This window comes from Lepisosteus oculatus, chromosome 6 (genome assembly GCF_040954835.1).
Source record: "Lepisosteus oculatus isolate fLepOcu1 chromosome 6, fLepOcu1.hap2, whole genome shotgun sequence".
NCBI lineage: Eukaryota > Metazoa > Chordata > Actinopteri > Semionotiformes > Lepisosteidae > Lepisosteus > Lepisosteus oculatus.
In genome coordinates, this window is record NC_090701.1 from 51,094,142 (window position 1) to 51,116,102 (window position 21,961).

A 21,961-nucleotide genomic window follows, 5' to 3' on the forward strand; every position below is an offset into this window, starting at 1 on the left:
GGGCTGTGCACACTTCACAGGACTGAAACAAGAACTGCATGCACCGCGTCTGAAGGCACGGAGCACCTGAAAGGCCACTCATTTTCTCTGTTTTGGTAAACGCTGAGGGAGACAAATCGGTGCCAGACCTAATGTCCGTTACAAGCTCTTGCAACAGAAAAAGGGAGATGCCTTATAAATTCTGAGCTTGTTTGTAGCAGACTGCATCGGCATGTTAATGCCAAACACAGCATTTAAAATGTACTTGAAAACATTTGAGAAGCCCAAGCTTTTCTCACAAAGCCATTTCAATGATCTGTCCAGTGACTTCCAATGCACTGCATGCTTCTTGACTGTATTTCTAATTTAATAGGAAAAGGAACAAACTGTCTAATGGTAACCAAGCTCATCTCTGAAGCATTGGGGTTTGTGTAACAGACTCTCAGGAGAAGAACCGGGAAGGGCAGTGGAAGCAGAAACAATTTAGATTTTACAAAATGCTTGAGTCTTTCAGCCTGCATGTACTTTATTCCTTGCTTTATAGAAAATGTATTATTTTGCCGATTTATAAACGAATATCTTTATTCTTCATTCAGTCTAGTGAGCAATCATTCTTCCGAGTTTATAGCCAGATTTTTGTCAGGGTTTTTTTTTTGTAGATTTGGTTTGTGGAACAGGAGGCACTTATTTATCTAAGGGGTTGTGGGAGTATGGAACAAAATATTCAGCTATGTTGTTCAAGGAATGGCATGGTGAGATAATTCCTTGCACTATACAGCACTTTTCTGGACACTCCACTCGGAGCACTTTACAGGTACTGGGGACTCCCCTCCGCCACCACCAATGTGCAGCCCCACCTGGGTGATGCAATTGATTAATTAGCTCCTAGAGTGGCTACCACAGCTAGATGGGCCAGATGACTGCCTCTTGTTTTTAAATGTTCTTAAAACCACAATGTCATATCAATGTTTTGTAATGTTTTCACTTTATATCTTCTAAAAATTGTCACAGTGTTATTGTGCACTCGAAGGACAGGGACGTCAAACATATTTGATAAAAAAAAATGTGAATGACAACAAATAAAAGCTTAAGACAGTGAACTACTCTGAAGCTGATTTTAGATACCATAGGAAGCAAGCATGCTTAAATGTCACTTAAAGTAACAAAATAAGGTAAAAAAATGTTTACATTTACTTTTGAAAAAAATATGTGGACACACTTACGGTCTGTGAATCTTTCAGGTCATAAAGGAAGATCAAGGCTCTCTGTGCACTTTTAAAAGAAATGTATGCATCTTGCACTTCAAAGCAATAGCATTTTAAGAAACAACAGCACAGTAATGAACCATAGTGAAACATGCATCTTTAATTTTAATTTTATTAACTCATGTTCTCTGCATCAGTTACAAATGGAAAACTTGATTTCTTTGAGATCATTAACACTCGACATAAAACAGCACATACACTTTGTAATTGTGAAGCTATAACAGTGATAACTTGAGACACTTTTCAGTTTTCTGTAAAACCAATGTGATTGGTATTTAATGACATCTGAACAAAAATAAGAACATGCTGCAAAGCACAAACAGCATAATATTATACCAAAATACACAACGGTGTTAAGTAACAGCTGCAAATGTGAATTTTTGCACAAAGAGCTTGGGTTACCCTTTTCAAAGTATTTGATATTCAGTGCAGTATTGTTGACATAAATAGGCAGATATTTTACATTCTTTAAGTTTAATAATGTAGCCTTTTAAAAAGTCAGCAGAAAATTGCATTGTCTGTGATAGGTAGCATGCAAAAAAACAAAATCACGTCTTAATTGTATCATAGCAACCTGCACATCTGAATACTTCAAGTAACTAGAGTGACTGTTGTCGAAAGTTTACCACAGTGCTATTTCACTTCAATAACCTATTGTGTAATCTTTTTGTAATGCTTTTGGAAATGGGCTTATTTGCTGAGTTATACTTACACCTGGTGTTAAGCTCCTCTAAAGCATTACTAGGCCAGGAGAGGAGTTTTGACAAGCTAATAAAGCCATTCATTAAAATAAGATATAAAAGAACTGCTTTTCAATCTGACTGCAGAGAACTGTAAGCTTGTTTACACAAGGCAGATGGGGAAAAAAAAAACTTTTTTCTTTCAGAAGAGCAAAACAGCATTCTAAAACAATATTGAAAACTGTTGATCCTGCATCTCCATTTTTAACATACCACTTTTTTTTTAAAAAGTCATTTTTTATGGACAAGTATGTTCCTTAAATTCAAGCTTTTCACCGATTAGATCCCAAAGCTGTCAGTGGGATTTTGCTGTTGTACTACCTGTTCAGAGCCCCTCAGCACAACCTTTTGCAAAGATCTGTAACGTCTTGGTGAGATAATGATAATAAGAAATACTGCTTTTACACAGGTCTGTTACTGCCTGGCAGCAGATAATAATGTTTTTATGCGAACTGAGTACAATTAGATTGAAAGCAATTTTGGATTCTGCAGTAGCTTCTTTAAGCACAAACCTTATTTTCAGAAATATAAATAAAAAAGCTCCTGTATGCCTCACAAAAGTTGCATGAAAATATCACTTAATTTACACCATTTTAAGGACACTGCTGGCTTCAAAAATCTGAACTAATGCGGCTTTTGAACTGTGCAGATGCTTATATTAAGTGTGCTGAAGAGAGCACTAGTACAAAAACACATTTGGCAAGCTACTGAGTGACTTTGTGTTTACACAGAAAACTGAACAGGATGTGTAGGTTAAAAATTCAGTTTTGAAAACAAAAATGTACGGTTTTTGACAGTTTTTTTGTCTGGTATAAGCCTAAATACCATATGTTGTAAAAGAAAAAACACGGCTTGAACTTTAACGCTATCACTTCAAAACATTTTATTTTAGATGTTGATTATATTTAGTCCTTTTTCCAGACAGAAGCCCCTTCTACTCTTTAATGGATACACAGAAACCAGCTACCTGGTCTGTTGGGGCTAAATTCAGAACAGAAAGTTACAGTCCGATACTTGATGTGTGCAGTGAAGAACTGTATAAGCATCTGGTTTTAGGGTAGTCAGTATATACAAGCTTGAATCCCAGCCAGGAAACTGAATTATTTGAAAGGCTTTGGAGTTCCCTATATTGCTATGCAGGTTTGTTTATTGTTGATTGACAGTGATATATTTGAAATGAGGCATTAACGTACTGAAATAGGAATTCTCTTTATTTTCACTTTTGAATGCATTTTTAAAAGAACAAAAACCAATTTAATTTAAGATAACCATTGGCAGCATCATGGCCAGCCAGAGTATTTTAAGCGGCTATTTTTACTGAGAAGGTGGATGCTGCCTGCCTTATTAAACCTTTTTTGTAAAGGAAAAGACTGTTAGGGGAAAACATAAATAGTGTTTAAAACAGCAAACACAGGCACAAAAGAATAATACAAACCGGTGTAAACAAAACAAAAAGGCAGCCTGAAAGGAACATATTAGAATTAGTGCACATTTGACAAAACTCAGCAGAACTTAAGGAAATTATCAATCTAAAAAACAACCAAACTAAAGGAATATGACAGTTTCAAGCCCAAAAACAAACCTCCTGAATTCATGCACGTTAATCTCCTGTATGCTAAAAGAGCTTGTTCTAAGGGGAACACGGATCCCTACATAAAGGTTCTAGACTCCACCAAAATCTGTGTGGTAAAGCTTCATTGCACAAGACATTTGGCTTTAAAAAGGTGGACCCGTTAATAACCAAAGAGCAAAAAAAAAAAAAAAAAAAAGACTGGTTTTGACAGACCCCCCCAAAAAAAAGAAAACAAAAAAGGAAACACGGCAGAAAAGGCCAACTCAGAGTTAAGTCATTATATTCTGATGGCTTCAATCGTTTATAGTAAAAAAAAAATGCAGCATATGTTTGTGCACAACCTGTTCTCTTGATTTTGCAGTGAGATTATTGCGAATTGCACTTGGCAGTCCTCCACCCTGCAGGGACCCAGCCTCCCCTCCCCTCCCCCCCCACCCCATATGTACAGTTGTTCTCGTGGCCCCCCCCACCCCCGCCGGCCCCCGGGTCACCAGTAGAAGGAGCGGGATAGAAAGTTCGCGGCAGTGTTCAGCCACCCGCTGCCGTCCTGCTTGGAGCCCACGCGGGACACGGCCTTGTCCTGCTCCTGGGAGGGGCTCTCTTCTTCCGGCAGGTATTCGGGAAGCTCCGTGTTCTGCTCCACCTCCACTGGGGCATCCTCCTGGAATGGGATCATCACCTGGAAAATCAGGGAAGGCAAATGGGGAAAGAAAAGGGCAGCTCTTTCAACAACAGAGAAAACAAAGTCTACCAAAACATCTACAGAGAGTCCGCTGGGGTGTCTACACAGCCAGCTGCATCTACAGAGCATCAGCCAGGCTGTCTCACAGGCAGCTGCATCTACAGAGCATCAGCCAGGCTGTCTCACAGGCAGCTGCATCTACAGAGCATCAGCCAGGCTGTCTCACAGGCAGCTGCATCTACAGAGCATCAGCCAGGCTCTCTGCACAGACAGCTGAATCTACAGAGCATCAGCCAGGCTCTCTGCACAAGCAGCTGCTTACAGAGAGCATCAGCCAGGCTGTCTGCACAGGCAGCTGCCTACAGAGAGCGTCTGACAGGCTGTCTGCACAGGCAGCTGCATCTACAGAGCATCAGCCAGGCTGTCTGCACAGGCAGCTGCTTACAGAGAGCATCAGCCAGGCTGTCTGCACAGACAGCTGCATCTACAGAGCATCAGCCAGGCTCTCTGCACAAGCAGCTGCTTACAGAGAGCATCAGCCAGGCTGTCTGCACAGGCAGCTGCATCTACAGAGCATCAGCCAGGCTGTCTGCACAGGCAGCTGCATACAGAGAGCATCAGCCAGGCTGTCTGCACAGACAGCTGCTTACAGAGAGCATCAGCCAGGCTGTCTGCACAGGCAGCTGCATCTACAGAGCGTCCGACAGGCTGTCTGCACAGGCAGCTGCATCTACAGAGCGTCCGACAGGCTGTCTGCACAGGCAGCTGCATACAGAGAGCGTCCGACAGGCTGTCTGCACAGGCAGCTGCATACAGAGAGCGTCCGACAGGCTGTCTGCACAGGCAGCTGCCTACAGAGAGTGCCCATCACTGTGTTTTTACAGACATGAGTGTGTGACAGGGTAGTACCCATACTATCCAATGGACTTCTGGGAACTGTAACCTAACTGTTTGAATGTGTGTTGATGCAGGAAGCCTGACTAAGGAGAAAGGCGTTCTTCAGTACAGTGTTAAACTGGATGTAACTCTTCTGAGTGCGGTTCTCAAGATTAGATTGAGTTCTGTAGACAGGGTCATAGACTGTTTCGTCATCGTTGACATCTAATGCCTCTTAGCTCTTGTGGGTGATATGATTAAATTAATGACACAGCAGTGCACACAATGTCCTCCGTAAATAGTGCTGGACATACAGTACACAGCACAGTACACAGAGTACTGCTTACAGTACATATACAGTAGTACACACTCGAGACATGATTCCTCAACCAGGCCCTAGCCGTCACTGTAATCTTATGTCAAAAAACACTGAACTGCTGGTATCAAGGAACTTAATCGAATTAATCTGCAACATTTGCAAGTACATAAAAAAAACACAATGCACATTAAAACCCTCCACTATGGCCTTTGGCCAATTTTTACTTTATAGCAAACAAAATCGGCAAATTTACTGTAGGCGAAGATGAATAAACTCCAGCCCTTTCATGTTCCTGGAACAGCTGTTAAAGTGCCACGTCTACCCATGAAATTTCAGGCATCTAGAAATCTCTAGGAGAAAACTTCTCTTTGAAAAAAGTCAACCTTAATTCCTGCGTATCAGCCACGGAGAAGAAAGCCATTTCTGTTTACGGCAGATATTTTCTTATTGTGCGTGGCATACCCAGAAACAATTTCTATAAGCCTGTGAACATTTTAATTTGAACGGTAGCCGGGGAGAGGAGCTGCATGTTTGCTGGGAACAGCTGTGGGGTGGCAATTGTTGTCGTCCTCCAGGTGCCAAAAGTCCTTACAATTCCAGAAAGAAAAAAATCGGAGCTTTAATAACGTCTGGAACGGCTTTTATCTCATGACGGGGCTGAACGGCCGGCCATGAGACCTGGGGTATTTTGAGAGCGGGCCGCGACGCAAGGGGGGGGGGCAGTTTTTCTGGAAGATTCTCCTGCAGGCCTGGGCAGAGCAGGTAACTGAACACAGCAGAGGGCAGCGGGGGAAACGACTATTCGCACTGCAAATGCCACAGGCCAAGCCAAGCTCTGCAGGGTCTGCATGTCCACCTGCATGACACTCTTTCAGCACCTACAGCCAAGAACAGCAGTAAAACAGATCGGTGGGTTTGTGTGTATAAACGTGGTCGACTTCATCTGCTTTTTAAAATTCCACGCACAACGAGTTTAAAAACAAAAATTTCAAGAGGTAAAAGTACATCAAGGCCTTATGGTCATCCAAAACAGCTCCTCAAAGTTAATCAAAGCTCCTTTTTTAAGAGACATCAAATTTCTTGCTTTCCAAACCCTTTATCAGTCTTTGTTGAGTTGTAGTGAAATGCGATCCTAACTTCTCTAAGAGACAGCTGGCTTGATTTCCACAACTCTTTACTCTGTGGGTTCCCTAACACTCTTATCAGTAAGTGGCAATGTGTCCAAAACTCTGTAGCTAGATCTCAAACACACACCAGACCTTGACAGATTATCACTCCTAGTTTTTCATTTCTACATTGGGTGCCAATAAAGTCACATATTCAATAAGATCTTATTGACTTTTAAAGCTTTAAATAAATCTGACTCCATCATACATTTCTGACTCCTTCTTGTTCTATACTGCCTTCCATAAGCTCCATTCTGTAGAGTCCTTTACTCCCTGTACCCTGGACTAAATCTCTTGGTGGCTGTGCCTTCAAATTCTTTGACAAAATCCATCTTTTTACCAGGTACTATACCTGATTGCCTTATATTCTATTTTCCCCTCTATTGTACTTTTTATCAATATGTACTGTGTCACCGGGTTTGTAAAGGCACTTTATAAATAAAAGATTATTCTTATTCTTCCTTATCCTTATTAAAGGCAAATGGCAATTACATTATAGCTAGAATCAGCATTTCCAAGTATGTGCAGCGCCATGTTCTGCAATTCAGAAGGAGACAACCAAACTTCCGGTGAGGTGTTGCGGCTCTATTACATTGTGAACAAGCAGGTTTGTGAGCACATCTCTTTTAATCCAGTAGAAATATTGCTCTCGTCTTTGAGACGGTTTTGCTGACAAATACAACTTACTTGTCAAGTCTGCATGCAGATCACATTGGAACATATCCGAGATGAAATGTCTGCTGCACAACCTGTACTTATTCGCTCGTACATCGCATCACAGTAGTCATTACAGTGACTAGTGAGCAGGAAGGGCAGCATCACGTCGCAATTTGAGCAAACTCTCTGGCCCGTGGCAAGTCCAGTGGTTTGCAACAACAACGGTGACCATGTAGTATTTTCACAAAGTACACGATTCTGTGCCTAAATTCCAAATTTTTCTATACTGTCGATGAATTTACTTTGTTACTGAAATTGAGTAACCGGTCTGAGAAACTCAGACTGCAGTTCCCCTTTAAAACATAAAAAAAAGCTTGAAAATGCAAACCCCTCCCCAGACTTCGAGCTTTAAAAAGAAAATTTTGCCTGCTTGTAGCGATTATACATTCAACACACATTCACCTCATCTCCCTCTTCACTTTTCACAACTTGTTGAGCTTTCATGACTTTGGTAGAAGCGATTGCAGAGCCCAGTGCCTAAAACACACACAAAGAAAACACATTAGTAAAAAAAAACAGAGCTTTTAGGTAATCCATGAAATTAAATAAAGCCCTGCGAACATGTCAGAACTAGTGGCAAACAGCAGGCGTATTCGCTGCCGGATGGGACTCACCTCCGCCTTCAAGTCCGACCGGATTCGCACTATGCACCTCTTCACCGCCATCTGGAAAGTGAAGCTAATGACACCCCGAATCTTCAGCAGCGCCTCCTCACACAGGCTTCGCCGGCTCTGGGGTGCAACATAGTGGAAAACAGCACTAATTTAAAAACGGGTCAGAAGAGAAGCATTAAATCAGTGGTTTCCAGTCGTGGTCCAGGTGACCCACACTCCTGTTGGTTTTTGCTCCAGTTCAGCCCGAGCCCTCAGCTAGAGTCAAACCTCTCACTGACTTGACGATATTATTAAAGGGGAACTGCACCACTGTTCTTATTTTTCACGGTTAACAGGCATCTGTGCTGATGAGTGCATTTTAAACCACAGAACATGAAATTTCCAGCTATGCCCAGAGCCATATTCTCTGATTCACAATGAGGCAACAAAACATCCAGTGTGGTGAAGTGGCCCTATTACATTGTAAACAAGCAGGTTTGCAAACACATCTCTTTTAATCCAATAGAAAAATTGCCCTCGACTTCAAGACACCTGTTAACTCTGCATCCTGATCACATTGGAACATTTCTGTGGTGAAATGTCTGCTGTACTTATTCGTTCACATATCTCATTACATTAGTAATTACAGGGACTAGCGAGCAGGAAGGGCTGCATCACATCACAATTCACTTGAACCCCTGCTCTTGCCTGTGGCGAGACCAGTAGCTTACAACAACAATGGCCATCATACAGTACTTTAAAAAAGTTCACAATTTTGTGGGTAATTCAAAATGTGTCAAATGTTTCTATACCGTCAAAGACTTTATTTTTGCTACCAAGATTAAACAACCACGGGTTGAGAAATTGGGACTGCAGTTCCCCTTTAATTTGAACTGTTTGTTCCCAGCTCTGAAACGCATTGGAGCTTTTACCGTTGTATTTTACTGACTAACTATCGGAAATCCTGGATTATGATCTACAGGTACATGTTCAACAGAGGTCATTACAACTACTACAGGGCACCAGAGGCTTATCTAAAATAACATCTGGATTTGGTTTATAAGACTATAGTCACTCACAGCATCATCAAGCCCATCTATGTGTAAAACGACTGTTTTGGCACGCTTGTTTGTAGTTCCCAGGAAAAACTGGGCTTTGCGCCTGCAGGAGGTGGCCCCTTCAGCCTGGTCTGCCTCCGCGCTGCTGGAAGACTGCAGGATCTCATAGATCTCGGAAGCAAGCAGCTTGGTCTCTCCCGGCGTCGTTGTCCTAGAAGTAGACAAACACGGCACAGGTTTGTGCACAAAGGAGACTAACGTATACAGGCTGCATCAATCCACAACACATAAGAACTCGTATCCCTTAAGAATGAATGTAAATGGAGTGGGGGGTGTTTTAGGTCTGCTCCCAACTAGAGAATTAAACTCCTAAATAAAATAAAATTACATGTGCAACATGCGTTGCCTCCAATACTCCAGTAATTTGCCTATTGCTGACTGCCATCGAGAGCAAACGAGTAGCATCCTCAGTTAAGAAGTGGTATGTATATCCTTGAGACATGTTAAAACATGCAAATTACAAGAGCATAAATTAACGACATGTTGTACAACAAATAGAAAACCTGCATCTCATTTTAAATGACAGAGTAAGGCAGGAATAAAGACATTTTTAAATACCCTTTGATTCAATCAAACAGCAGAATAGGAAAAGAGCAAAAATCGAAAAAGTTTAGGGGTGCAGCACACATTGCGTTCTTCTTCGCAGGAATAAAATGTTCATGTTTTGGAAGTAACATACACAGAATGATTCAAAGTGGAGCATTAACAGTCATAATAATCAACGGCTACAATCCAAATTTAAGGATGCTTTTCAGGAAAGTCAAAGCGCCATACAATAGTACACACAGCACAAAACAGAAGCAAAACATGCTAAAAGAAAGAAGTGCAGCAAACTGACTGGGTGAAACTAAAGAGTGAGACGCTATTACACATTAAAAACTTTGAAAACAGTCTCAAATGCGTTTGGACAGGGAGTTTCACAGACATGATACTGCACTTGAGAACACTGTCTCCCATTCTGTCTTCAGCTGAGTAAAAAGGCCTGAATTGGCAAATCTAAGGTTATGAGCTGGAAAGTTCTGTCCTGAAGTAAATATTTAAGACAAACTGGAACTAGAACCCTCCATGCCTTCAACATGAACAGAAAGGTTAGGAAATCTGTGGTAAAAAAAAGCAGCAGGAGAAGGTTGTCACTGTTCTTCTAGCACATAACATTCCACCTGAACCTGAGGTTCCCACGTTTAGCCTGCACCTTAATATACAGAACGTTCTGCCAAGTGTAAGAAACATAGCACTGCAAGGGACTGCTCCCTGGTGCGTTCTGCTTTAAAAACAGACTCTGACAGCCACCAAATTGTCACGAGTGCCTATGCTGAAGCCTTTCACCTTCTAGACAATGTGGTGAATCTTTTAAAAGGACAACTATTGCATTAAAACAATGAATTACAATGAATTAAAATACTCTACATTGGAACAAGTAAAGGTTTACACCTCAGCAGGTCAGGGGAGTTGCCATGGAGCGGAGCAGAGCGGTGAAAGGTGGCTCTGTGGCTGTGGCTGGAAGGTTGCCGGTTCAAATCCTGCAGCCGGCAGAGGAATCCTACTCCGTTGGGCCCCTGAGCAAGGCCCTTAACCCTAACTGCTCCAGGGGCGCTGTACAATGCTGACCCTGCGCTCTGGCCCCAAGCTTCTCTCCCTGTCTGTGTGTCTGTGTCTCCATGGAGAAAAGCTGGGGTATGCGAAAAGACGAATTCCTAATGCAAGAAATTGTATAGGGCTAATAAAGAAACATTATATTATATATTATATACATGGGTACCAGGATGGGACCCAGTTATGCTAATATTTTTGTCAACCGGGTAGAAGAATGCTTCTTAGCTTCCTAAATCAGTCTTGTCACTGACCTCTACAGGCAATTCATCGATGGCTGCCTCATGCTCTAACGACCAGCTAGAGCATTTCCTGCATCATTTCACCATCTTCCACCCATCCCTCAAGTATACAGTATACTTAATATATCTTCCACTACTCTTCCGTTTCTGGACATAAACCTATCTATTAACCATCCACGACTCTCTACTACAAACCCACGGATTCACACAGCTATCTCCAGAACTCTCTACCTTCTGCACAGTTCCTCAGGCTCCAACCTGTACTTTGCAATGAAGACATGGACCCCGTCCTCAAAATGCACTCTTTTTTTCCATTAACAGAGGATACCACACCCATGTTATTGACAGGGCCCTCACCCGAGCCAAAAACAGCCCTGGGATCATGAACTCAATCAGGAACTCCTGGAACAACCACATTCCATCGGTGCTTCCCAACCACCCCAACACGCTTTCTATTTTCATCCTCAGGACCGTTAATGACAACTTCCCCGGCTTACAGGATGATCCCTCCACCGCTACCCTCTTTTCTGACTGCACCATCATCTCATTTGGCCAACCACCAAATCTGTGTAACCTTCTTGTCCACAGCTCCCTTGACTGCACTCAGCAATCATCCCCACCAGGCACTTTCCCCTGCAACAGAGCTCGCTGTATCACCTGCAAGTATATATATCCATTACCAGGCATATTCAAGGCCCCTCTGGACAACGCCAGATCACCCAGATGACATCATGTATTTCCAGTAACCTTATTTACTGCATCTCTTGCAGAAAATGCCCAGCTATATATAAACCTTTACCTTTTCTTCTGCAGCCTACACATGCTGACGCAGCTACCTACTTGACACCTACACTATTTTACTTTTAAGAACTGAAAGAATGAGGCATTTTCACTGCAAAAACATTAACTCACACTGTCAACCTTCTATTACACATTACATTTGTAAGGATGCAACAAAGCACCCACAGGCTGTAGATGGCAGATGTGTCACGAAGTCAACAGTAATAGGACTGGACGTGTGCTTACTAGCATATTTTAACTGTTTGCCTCATCTACACATTCGGGGCTAATCATGTTTTCTGCTTTAAGCTAGATTCTTTATGTGCATACATTTCCAGGCTTTGTTAGGACACAGTACAAGATATGTGTTAAAAAACTTCACTAACGCAATGTTGTGCGATAATTAAGTTTACTGCCCCATCTGCAAAAAAGCACAGAGCGAGAATCTGCGTGGACTGGCAAAGGGGATTACGGCGAATTAAATAAAACTGAAATGGACAGCAGTTGGTGTGTGAAAGCTTGAGGTTGTAAATCTAACAATACCATGAGCACACAGCACAGCTGCATAGCAGATGTTACTCAATTATCTTTGCTCAGACTCGATATAGACCCCAGCAATAAATGACCTTCACCAAAGTTAAGCCTTGAAATAATAAGCTGATGGAGCCTCTCAAACTTCGGGGCAATCCCTGACAAGCGTGATCCTACATGAAGTGACTGGTCAGTGACTGGGCTGGTCACACGGATGCCTGAAGAAAGAAAAATTCATACAATGGATTGCCAACTTCTGGCAGGGCTGTCTGCAAGCATAAAGATTAGCAGCAACCTCATACAAGAAGAAACCCTTCTGCAATTGCAATTCAGACAAACTACAACGACCAACCAATAATCGATTACAGATCAACTGACGGGTATAGTGCCTAATACAGATTGCTGCTATTTTGATACCAAACCCTGTCAAAAGGAATTGATTACAGTCAGGCAGAGAAGAAGCAACATTACCAGTATGTGCTGGAAATCTATTAAATTCAGTTCTGTAGTAGAGAACACGGATGAGGCTGTATTCATATGTCACAAGCTGCCAAACATCATGGGCTTCTTTGTGAGTGTGGCACGCTCATGCAATCTGCTATTTAGAAAAAAATAATACATTTGAGACACTTGAATATGACCTGCCTTTGCTGCTACAATTTGCTCTGTGTGATCTTGGAATTGAGGTGAACACATGTTCGAGAGAATGATTCAATAAAGAGATAAAGACATGTACAGAAACTGTAGCCACCTGAAAAGCCCTGCAGTGAACAGCAAAAATAAAACAGACAAATGGAAAGAACGTCCTTATTTCAGCCATGGATAGGAGAAGCCATGTTGAAATGAATATTTTTTAACATAGAAAAATAATTATTCCTAAACAATTTAGTCCCTCGCTGCAGCTTTAGGAAGTAAGCTAAAACTGCAGAAAGCAAATGTAAAAACATTTATTCTAGCATTTTGAACCAATAACCATTTCAGCAAAGCCTGGGAAATTGCAACCGAACAAGCACCTAGGCAAATAACTACTACTATAACTTTCAATCTAATGGTTTTGAGTGTTCATGTGTTTGTAATGAGAACAGCGCTGATCGCTTCAGACCTCAGGAAGGAAGCCAGACTGGGCCTGGTCAGCACAGGGATGGGAGATGTGGAAGGGAACCAGTAACTGACACCCCTCTCTCTGGACCAGACAGTCCCCAAGCTAATGCCCCAGTAAGGATACAGGAGATGCTGTCCTTTTAATGAGACTTGAAACAGAGGTTCTGACTACAGCATCAGTAAACCTCTCCTGACACTCGCAAGAGCAGGGGCGTTTAACCCAGTGTTTTACCTAGACTCCACTCTGAGCTTACACTGTCTGGCCCACAGTATGTGAAGTTCCCCGCTAGTAGACAGAGTGGAATAGCAGAGTACAGAGGGTCTTTATTATCCCCAAGGGGCAATTGGTTTTACAGCAGCAGGCAAGAGAGAAAAACACAAAGCACCACACATATACGTGCATAAGAAAAAATACAAGGTTAAGGCTGCAGGCATGAATGAAGACTTAAAGCTGTTTGTTTTTAGATTGGGAATCTGTTCTGAGGGGAATACTGTAATTCATTACACAAAACAAGTGAAGGGTTCTCTAGAAAGGAATATGCTTTATGCAAGACTCGTAACTAGCAAGATGTGGGATAGCACCAATGACTTGCTAACATCGTTTGATTGTATTTTCCAGTTTGTTCTCCGCAGATTCAGATTCCCAAACCAGCAGATCGGTGTTAAAAGTTGAAGCAGATTCAATTAAAACAACTGATAAAACTTAATCAACAATGAAAAATCCGCCTTCAACTAATTCAACTAGTAAAGTAAATTGTCACTACCCTACAGAGCTGCCCTTCAGTTGGTGGGGGGTTTCCATGCTATATGTAAACTCCTTTGGGATGTAATGCACTATAACAATGCAATTCATTCACATTTATGGTTAACATTTATTTGTAAAGCGCCCCAAGATGGCCAGACATAAAAGATACTATATTAAGATTTTTCAAATCTGCAAAACAACAGTCTGTTAAAAGACACTGAAGGTTTTTTCGGAATTCCTCTCTTTGGGAAGTGACATCTGAATTGAGTCCTGCAGAAATGACTTACTTTTGCATGACATTTTGCAAACTCAGCATCATCCCCAGCTCGCCTTTCATTTTCTCCCTGTTGGCACGGCATTCTGCTAGGTAACGCACAGCCTGTGAAGGACAAAGATGCATGTGTCAACACTCACAGCACGGGGTTCAGATCTCCATACCTCACTGCTCTGTATGCAGAAAAAGCATAATATGAGAGGTGAGCACACAAGGCTTAATTACAAAACTCAAAAAGTCATCATCAACAGATCATGCAAGTCATTTGATAGCCACAGTTAAAAGTGCTCACCCAGAAGATGCATCAAAAAATAAAATAATCTTTAACTCTGCATTGATTCATCTGTATTGCTGGATTGTTCCAAACTACTGTTTGAAAAACATCTTAACGGTGAAGAAAACAGGCCTGGAGTCACACTTGTTGGTCTAATGTATTAAAATATGGCAAAAGAAAAATAAAGAAATACAACAAGGTATTGGAGGAGTAGGAACAAATATACACTGTCTAATCACTGGGCAGTATGGTCATTCATTTATTTCCTTTTGTTTAATTGTATAATGTTAGCATGCCCAAAGGGGTTGGGCAGCCAGCTGACCCTGAACCCCTAGAGGTTTGTTTTCTCCTTACTAAGGAGTTTTTGGTTCCTCTCCTCTGTTATCTTCTGGTCTTTATTCACAACATGGTTAATTGAATTGTTAAGCGCCTTGGGCAACCTTGTTGTGAAAGGTGCTATATAAAAATAAATTGAGTTGAACTGAATAAGGTAGAGTGTAATTAGCACTGTCTGACTCAGCACTAAGCTAGACAGCAGCATTCTAACCTGGCTCCAACACATCTCTGAAGCCAACGAAATGGTCAGGATGGGAGTCCTGCAGGAAAATCCAGGCAGCTCCTGGAAGTGGTGTAGAGTGTAGGTAGACCAGTAGGTGGCACTCTCTCCTGTGCAGCAGAACTCCAAAAAGCCAATGCCCCCATACAATAACCGGGGACACTGCGATGTAAGAGGTGCTGCTTTGACAAGACCAATTTCTCACTTCCCCAACCTATCTGCTGAGTTGTGGGGCGTAAAGGCTGCTGCATGGCACCCACACGAGTGCCTCGGGTGTGGATAACGATCAGCTTCAGCTGCTGGAAGATAACCAGTATTTCTGCCTCACATTTCAACCTGAGGCAGGACATAACCAGCTTCCGAGAACTCAACATAACGCAATAAAAAACAACTGCAGATCCAATCCATTACTTTTAAACGGTGCTTCTTGTTTAGTATCTTGGAAGCAGAAACCTGCTATGACACTACAAAACAATATTTTGTGATTTGGTATTTCAGCATTTTATGCAAAACAAAATGAACTTTGCTCTTTGTCCAGCTCAATTGTCAAAAATGAGAAAATGTAACACACAACACTAGAAATAGAAGCAAAGCGATGTTGAAGATGTCCTATGGACAATCGGTAAAATTAACAGTACTGTGCATCATTCCTGTTCCACCTCCTACACAATGTTTGCTCCTCCACCCAGAGCCCAGCTGACTTTCATCCTACAGAGCCTGTGTATTCGCTGGCATTAGCCTGTTTTTTTTGGATCATGTGTCTTTTGTTTACCTTTCCATGCCTGTGGAGAACATTTTGTAATGATCTGGGAACATGCAAAAGTAGTGCTCTGCCAAAAGCCGGGACAAATATTTTTCCCTTTGAATATTTGCGTAATTAATCATAAGAGTGAGAATGTGAATTATTCTTCACAATTAACTTAAAGTCTTCACACTTTCAACCTTGAATGATGCAGCATAAAGAAACGGAAGCAAATTCAGGTGCTAACGAGGTAACAATGTCTTTTCATCATTTCATTTGTACTAACTAGCAGGCAATTTCTTTATTTGTAACATAAATACTGATTTGCTTATTTAAAACTTTATTTCTATCATTTCAAATTATAGAAAAAAAGAACAGTACTCTCCAGCAATATGTAACAGAAGTTACAAATGCCTGCCATCAGAAAGTGCACATTTAATTTTCTTAGGTGCTAAAAATGTGTTTTTGTGAACCAATAGGCAAAACAAGCCGAATGAGTCAGTCTTCCACAAATACAGAAAGCAAAAATTTACATCAGAAAGACATGTAACACCTGTTACCTTCTGTTTGGTACGGTGTTTGGACCGTAAATATGTCCAGCTATTACACACAACAGAAAGGCAAATGCCAATCAGATACTAGGGCATACTCAACACGTATTTAGAAAATGGACAGTAAGTCTTGACTAACAAACATGTTACAGTTTTTCAAACAAACATCAAAAGTAATGCACATACATAGGACACGTATGTTCTACTTAGATTGGACTGAGAATTAGTTAATAAGCAGAAACGAGAAGGGAAAGATTAGGGATGATGGAATTAGTGGTGTACCACAGGGATCTCTATAAGGACCACTGTACTTCCTAATTTGTATCAGTGATCTAGATTCTGGGATAGTCAGTAAACTAGTCAAACTTGCAGATAATACCAACATAACACGAGCAAACAACGTAGAAGCAAATTAAATAATAAATATTTATATGAAATTTAAGACTGTACAAACACTTGGCTGATGTTTAATGTAGAAAAGAGCAGGGTTTTGCAACCAGGTATCAAAAACAAACTAATATAAAATGGGAAAAGAGCTAAAAAGGGCTCATTTTTTAGATTATAAAATATATTACAGTATGTTGACAAATCCAAAGTTTCTTGTAGACCAGAAGTTTCTAGTCCTGATCCTTGTTTTTATTCCAGCTGATCTTGATCTACCAAGCTGCTTGATTGGAATACTTGCAAATGTTTTTCGCCTCAAAATTCTGGGATTTCGTTTTACTTACAAAATAAACGAGATAAAACAAAACCTTATAAAATTTTAAAAGCTAAAAACAGCAAAAGAGTTTGAACTAATGCAATTACTAAGTCAATTAAGTTTCACGTGTAAAAGAGTGTGGTTGGACCAAAATCTAGCAGGTGTGGTACAGTATTAGAAGTCCCTCTTCTAGACAATGTGGAGAATAAATTAAAATGACAAATAAAATACTATGAAAATACTAACAAAATATAAAGAATAAATAAAATCTATAGTTAAAACCACAGAATTTAATAGGGGATGTTTTGTTGGAATTGTACAATACACTAGTAAGACCTCGTTTAGAATATTGTGGACAGTTTTGATCTCCAGATTATGAAAAAGATATTGCTGCTCTGGGATCAGTCCAAAGAAGAGCAACTAGATACAATCTGGAGCTAAAGGGATGGTCCTACAGTAACAAGATGAAGGAACTAAAACTCTATAGTCCTTTTTCAGCCTTCTGAATCCTCAGAGGCCTTGACAAAGAAAAACCAGAGGGCTTCTTCCTGAAGAACAGTGAAACACAAACCGCTATGTGGAAGTGCATTTCAAACTGAGAAGACAAGGCACTTCTTTATCCAAAGGGATGAGGGGGTCTGGTACAAACTACCCACATTGCTGAAGTTGCTAACCCTGGCTTCTTTCAAGAAATAGCCAGAGGCCAAGATCCCCGGATTATTTAGCTGATATTAGCCACCAAACAGGCTAGACTAAAGGGTTTCCGCTCAACTCTAGCTGTTCTTATGTTACCAAGTTTGCCATCTGTTTTCTCTGAGTGCTTCGGCCTTCTTCCACATTCCAGATATGCTGGAATGTGAAAATCCCTAAACTGCGCGTGCGAGAGTGTGTGGTCATGATGGGCTGGCTTCCACAACAGGCTTTGGGTTCCTGCAACCCATGACAGGAATATTCGGCTTTATGACTGTGGATGCTGAGAGAAAAGTGTCAAACTCTAAGTAAAACTGTCACATTATCAGAGAGAGGCTGTTACATGCCGAACAAGTGTCTGCTTACCTAAGCTTTGCGAAAAAGTGAAGGAATCCTCAGACAATCAAAAGCAGGCATCATCGTAATACAAAAAAATAAAAAGAGAACAAACGGAAGAACACTACTTTCTTAATGTTTACAAAGTTTCTGTGCAAATAACCAGAGCATAGTTCTAGTTTACACTGTATGAGAATTCATAAAGCAGCTAATTACTACATCTCAGAGATTTTACCTTTCTAACTCCATGAGCCCCACACTAGTAAAATGATTTTTGCACATTTTGTTTGGAACCTTTTTTATAAATTGGTCAAATAAAACATGTAGGAGTCTAGAGTCACTAGGAAATTAGCAGGATGGAAAAAATAATGAAAAACTGGATTGCTTAAATTCACCACTTAAATCAACTGATCCACAAGTTTAAGAATTAAAGCAACAATTAAACATTGAAAACAGCCAAACAAAATGGACAAATAACCAAAACACTGAGAGCAAAGTGAGGAAAGAGGTTTGTAGGGAAAGATATGCAAATCAAACTCAGAAGTACATTTGTGTATTGTAGAAAAACAAGTAAAAAAGTAAAGGCAAAAAAGCTAAGGCTAAGCAAAAAGGGAAAGCACAGGTTGTTTTAGAAAGATAGACACATCAAATTGATTCCTGAGTGAGGATATGAACAGGATCTATACAGTATGTTTTTGAAACATGAGTGACAGTAGTTTAACACAGACAGCCATTCATTTCCACAAGTAAACTGAAAGAAACATTCTCACAGTATTTCTCAAAAGGGAGTTAACATTGCCTTGATGGTTCTCTCATCGAGAGTTTCTGCTGTCTGACCCCTGCGACTAACCCATCGGCGGCTGTGCTCCACGGAGACATTTTAATTCCACTCATGAAAATGAGCGTGATCAAAACATTTAAATGCAAAGCCCTAGAGACACAGAGTACAGAACTAACTTTCAGCAGGCCAGCACAATGAAACAGTCCAGGATGCTTCCAAAGATTCAAAATGTAAAGATAAAAGAGAACAGGCCCTCTCTTCAACAGACACATAAGGTGACAAAGTGTAACCCTGCTTAAGCAGTGCGACGTTTCTAGGCCTTACCAGAAGCGCCGAGTAGACAACCTGAGGGTTAGGATGATCCAGAAAGAGTATGAGGCCCGGCAAGCACCCTTGATCCTGGACAATAGCTCTCCTGTTGAGGGGATCAGCTGCAAGCTCTCTCAGCTGGTTCACTACAGCCAGGGCGTCGGGCTCCAAGCTCATGGCAGCCACTTACTGTGACATGCACATCAAATCAGGCGGCTTGCTCTGCGGGGACAAAAATGCGGACTTGAGACAGCGACGAGGGAAATGGGGTTCGTTTTTACATCGCAGGAGGAGAAGCGAAGCCACGGGCCTCCTCGTGTTAATGCCGACGTTCGCAGGGTGTCAATTCTCTCGAAATATCCGACAGCCTGCCATCCTCTCCCATCCCGAAGGAGGACAGCTCAGGCCCGTCTACAACGCTGAAGATCTGAAAGGTTTCTGAGGAGCTGGCTGACCCAGAGAAATACTTCACATGGTGACGGAGTCTGGCACGTGTGCACTTTCTTACAGAGTTCTCATCAGACGCGCTTCAACATGGTCAACACACTGAACATCTGCACACAAACCTTGAACACAGGCTGATGTCCTCTACTGTTACAGAACCTCTGACGCCTAGGGGCTTTGCTTGTCCAGAGCTGAAGCACAGGAAATTTAAGATATCCAAAAAGATACTCAATGGAGAGGCAGATTGTAGCTTCCTGTTAGATTGTAGCAAAAGGACGTTTATAATGAGTATGATTTCTCACACTCCGATCATCTCTATTTGTCCTACCTCTGAAACTTTTCCCAGTAAGGATGAATCTTTGTTAACCTAAATATTCACTCTTTTGGTGGGAGTCCTCCTTAAAACTTTATTACTTATGATCATCTCAGGCTCTAATTGGTCACTTGAGAACAAGAACATGGTAAAAACTGTTCAGACCCAGAAAGATTTGATATTGTTTATTAAACTATACTTAGCAATATCTGGGTTTATACGTCACTTATCTAGCCTAGTAATTAACGATGAATTAACAGTGTCCAGATGAAGGGTTTCAACACGTATTCTTTCAGTTCACGCGTTTTAAAACTGCAGACCGTTTTAAACAGGTCACCAGACAAAAATGTGGATGTCCGGATTCCAGTAATCCATATTTCAGATTGAGTGGCATCCATTCAATCAGTTACTCTCATATGTGACCACAAACAGAATACCCCACACACCGCAAAAATAGTCTTTTGGCAAATCTGATGTCTTCTAAAATATGACTGAGCACTTTCAATTTCCAATTTTTATAATGCCAAATGGTCTGATTATTCACAGATGGAAGACATATGTTAGTTTTTACCTTGCTCTTCTGTCAGCTCTTTTGTCTAAAGTTGTAGTGTTAATTTTGTTTAAATCCCACAGCTTCACGTGTAAATGCTGGTTACCTCAACTGATTTCTTTATTTGCCCCTTCATATTTTACTGAACTGTGTCCGCAGTTCTTTTAAACACTTTGAGTTAACAGGACTGGTATTTCCTCATACATTAAGGAAAATGTCTTCACTTAAAAAGTCGTTATGCTTTTGACCTCACATCCCTCATATTACCTCCAGGACAAACAGTTTACAGTATGTCTTCTTCAGGACAGCAGCCCACCCGTGAAAGACACTGAGGTGGTCAAGTCACCACCAGGTTAAAACCCAAATTAACACTGCGGGACATTGAGCCTCGACAGGCTACAAGCTACAGCCGACGAAAAAAATTACTTCCATTATTATAGTTATATTCAAACTATATATAATGGCTCGGGCAATCGTTAACGAAGGTAAATTTAAATTACTTTATGAACGACTGGCGTTAAAAAAATACGTAAAGCCCCAAATCGTAGCCGAGGGAACACACACACACACAAAAAAGTTTTCGTGTCACCCAGCAAGGTGAACGGCATGACAGTAACAGCAAATCACCGTTAACTGTGAAACAACAAACACAGACCGCTTTAATGTGAGGCCCAAAAAATATACATATGATCATAAATAAAAGCTAGGGCCGCTCCTGGGCTGGTCGGAAACTGTTTTGGGATTTTTTTGCACACACTGCTGTAACTGACAGATGCATGACAGAGGCCAAGGCCAGGCCAGCTCCTGCGCTCTCGTTCATTGTGTTGCACTCCGGCTCCACCATGTCACCTTCTGGGGGGGATAAACACACCCTGCTGTCCTTACCGAGGATCCCTCTCCGGCTGGGCACTGCGATCCGCGACAGCCCTGGCTCTCCGGGGAGTTGAAACAGATGTGTCCAGCTGCCCGCGTTTTAAACGTCGCTTGGCTTCCAGTAAACACAGAAGTAGCCCCCCAATGTAAAAAGTCCAGTCAAATCCTCATTCTGTGTTTTTTTTCCTCCACATTCAGGTCACAAATAACCACATTCTTGTTTCGCGGCCTGTGATTGGATAACTCAGTACGACTCGCCCGGTTCAGCCGCCATTCAGGCGAAGCCTTCTTAGAGTGGAAAGGTCATTATAACATTTTTTTCCCCCCAGTGTCTGAACGCTGGGATGCATAGGGTCTTTGTTTTATGATACAATTTAATCGTTAAAGTTGCGTTGGTGAAATACAATTACGTCATTTTAAAAAGTGTACTAAACGGCCTATTATAACCCCGTTTAGTACAACAAAGCCCAGGTTAATGCAGTTTAAAAACTGGGAATAAATAAAGGAACGGCCTTTTCTGTGCCTCCCTCCGATTGGTTGTACAGAGCGGC

The 21,961-nt window shown here is 41.4% G+C and overlaps 1 protein-coding gene across 1 annotated transcript; it reads right to left on the minus strand.

Moving 5' to 3' along the window:
- Positions 1-1,338: 1,338 nt before the first annotated feature.
- Positions 1,339-21,906, minus strand: armc1 (armadillo repeat containing 1). Its single transcript, XM_069191534.1, has 7 exons — positions 21,423-21,906; positions 19,246-19,452; positions 14,305-14,396; positions 8,990-9,179; positions 7,932-8,048; positions 7,720-7,794; positions 1,339-4,236 (listed from the first exon to the last, which is right to left on the minus strand). The coding sequence occupies exons 2-7, from the start codon at positions 19,405-19,407 to the stop codon at positions 4,045-4,047; spliced, it is 828 nt and encodes a 275-aa protein (XP_069047635.1). The 5' UTR covers positions 19,408-19,452; positions 21,423-21,906; the 3' UTR covers positions 1,339-4,044.
- Between the last annotated feature and the right edge of the window lie 55 nt (positions 21,907-21,961).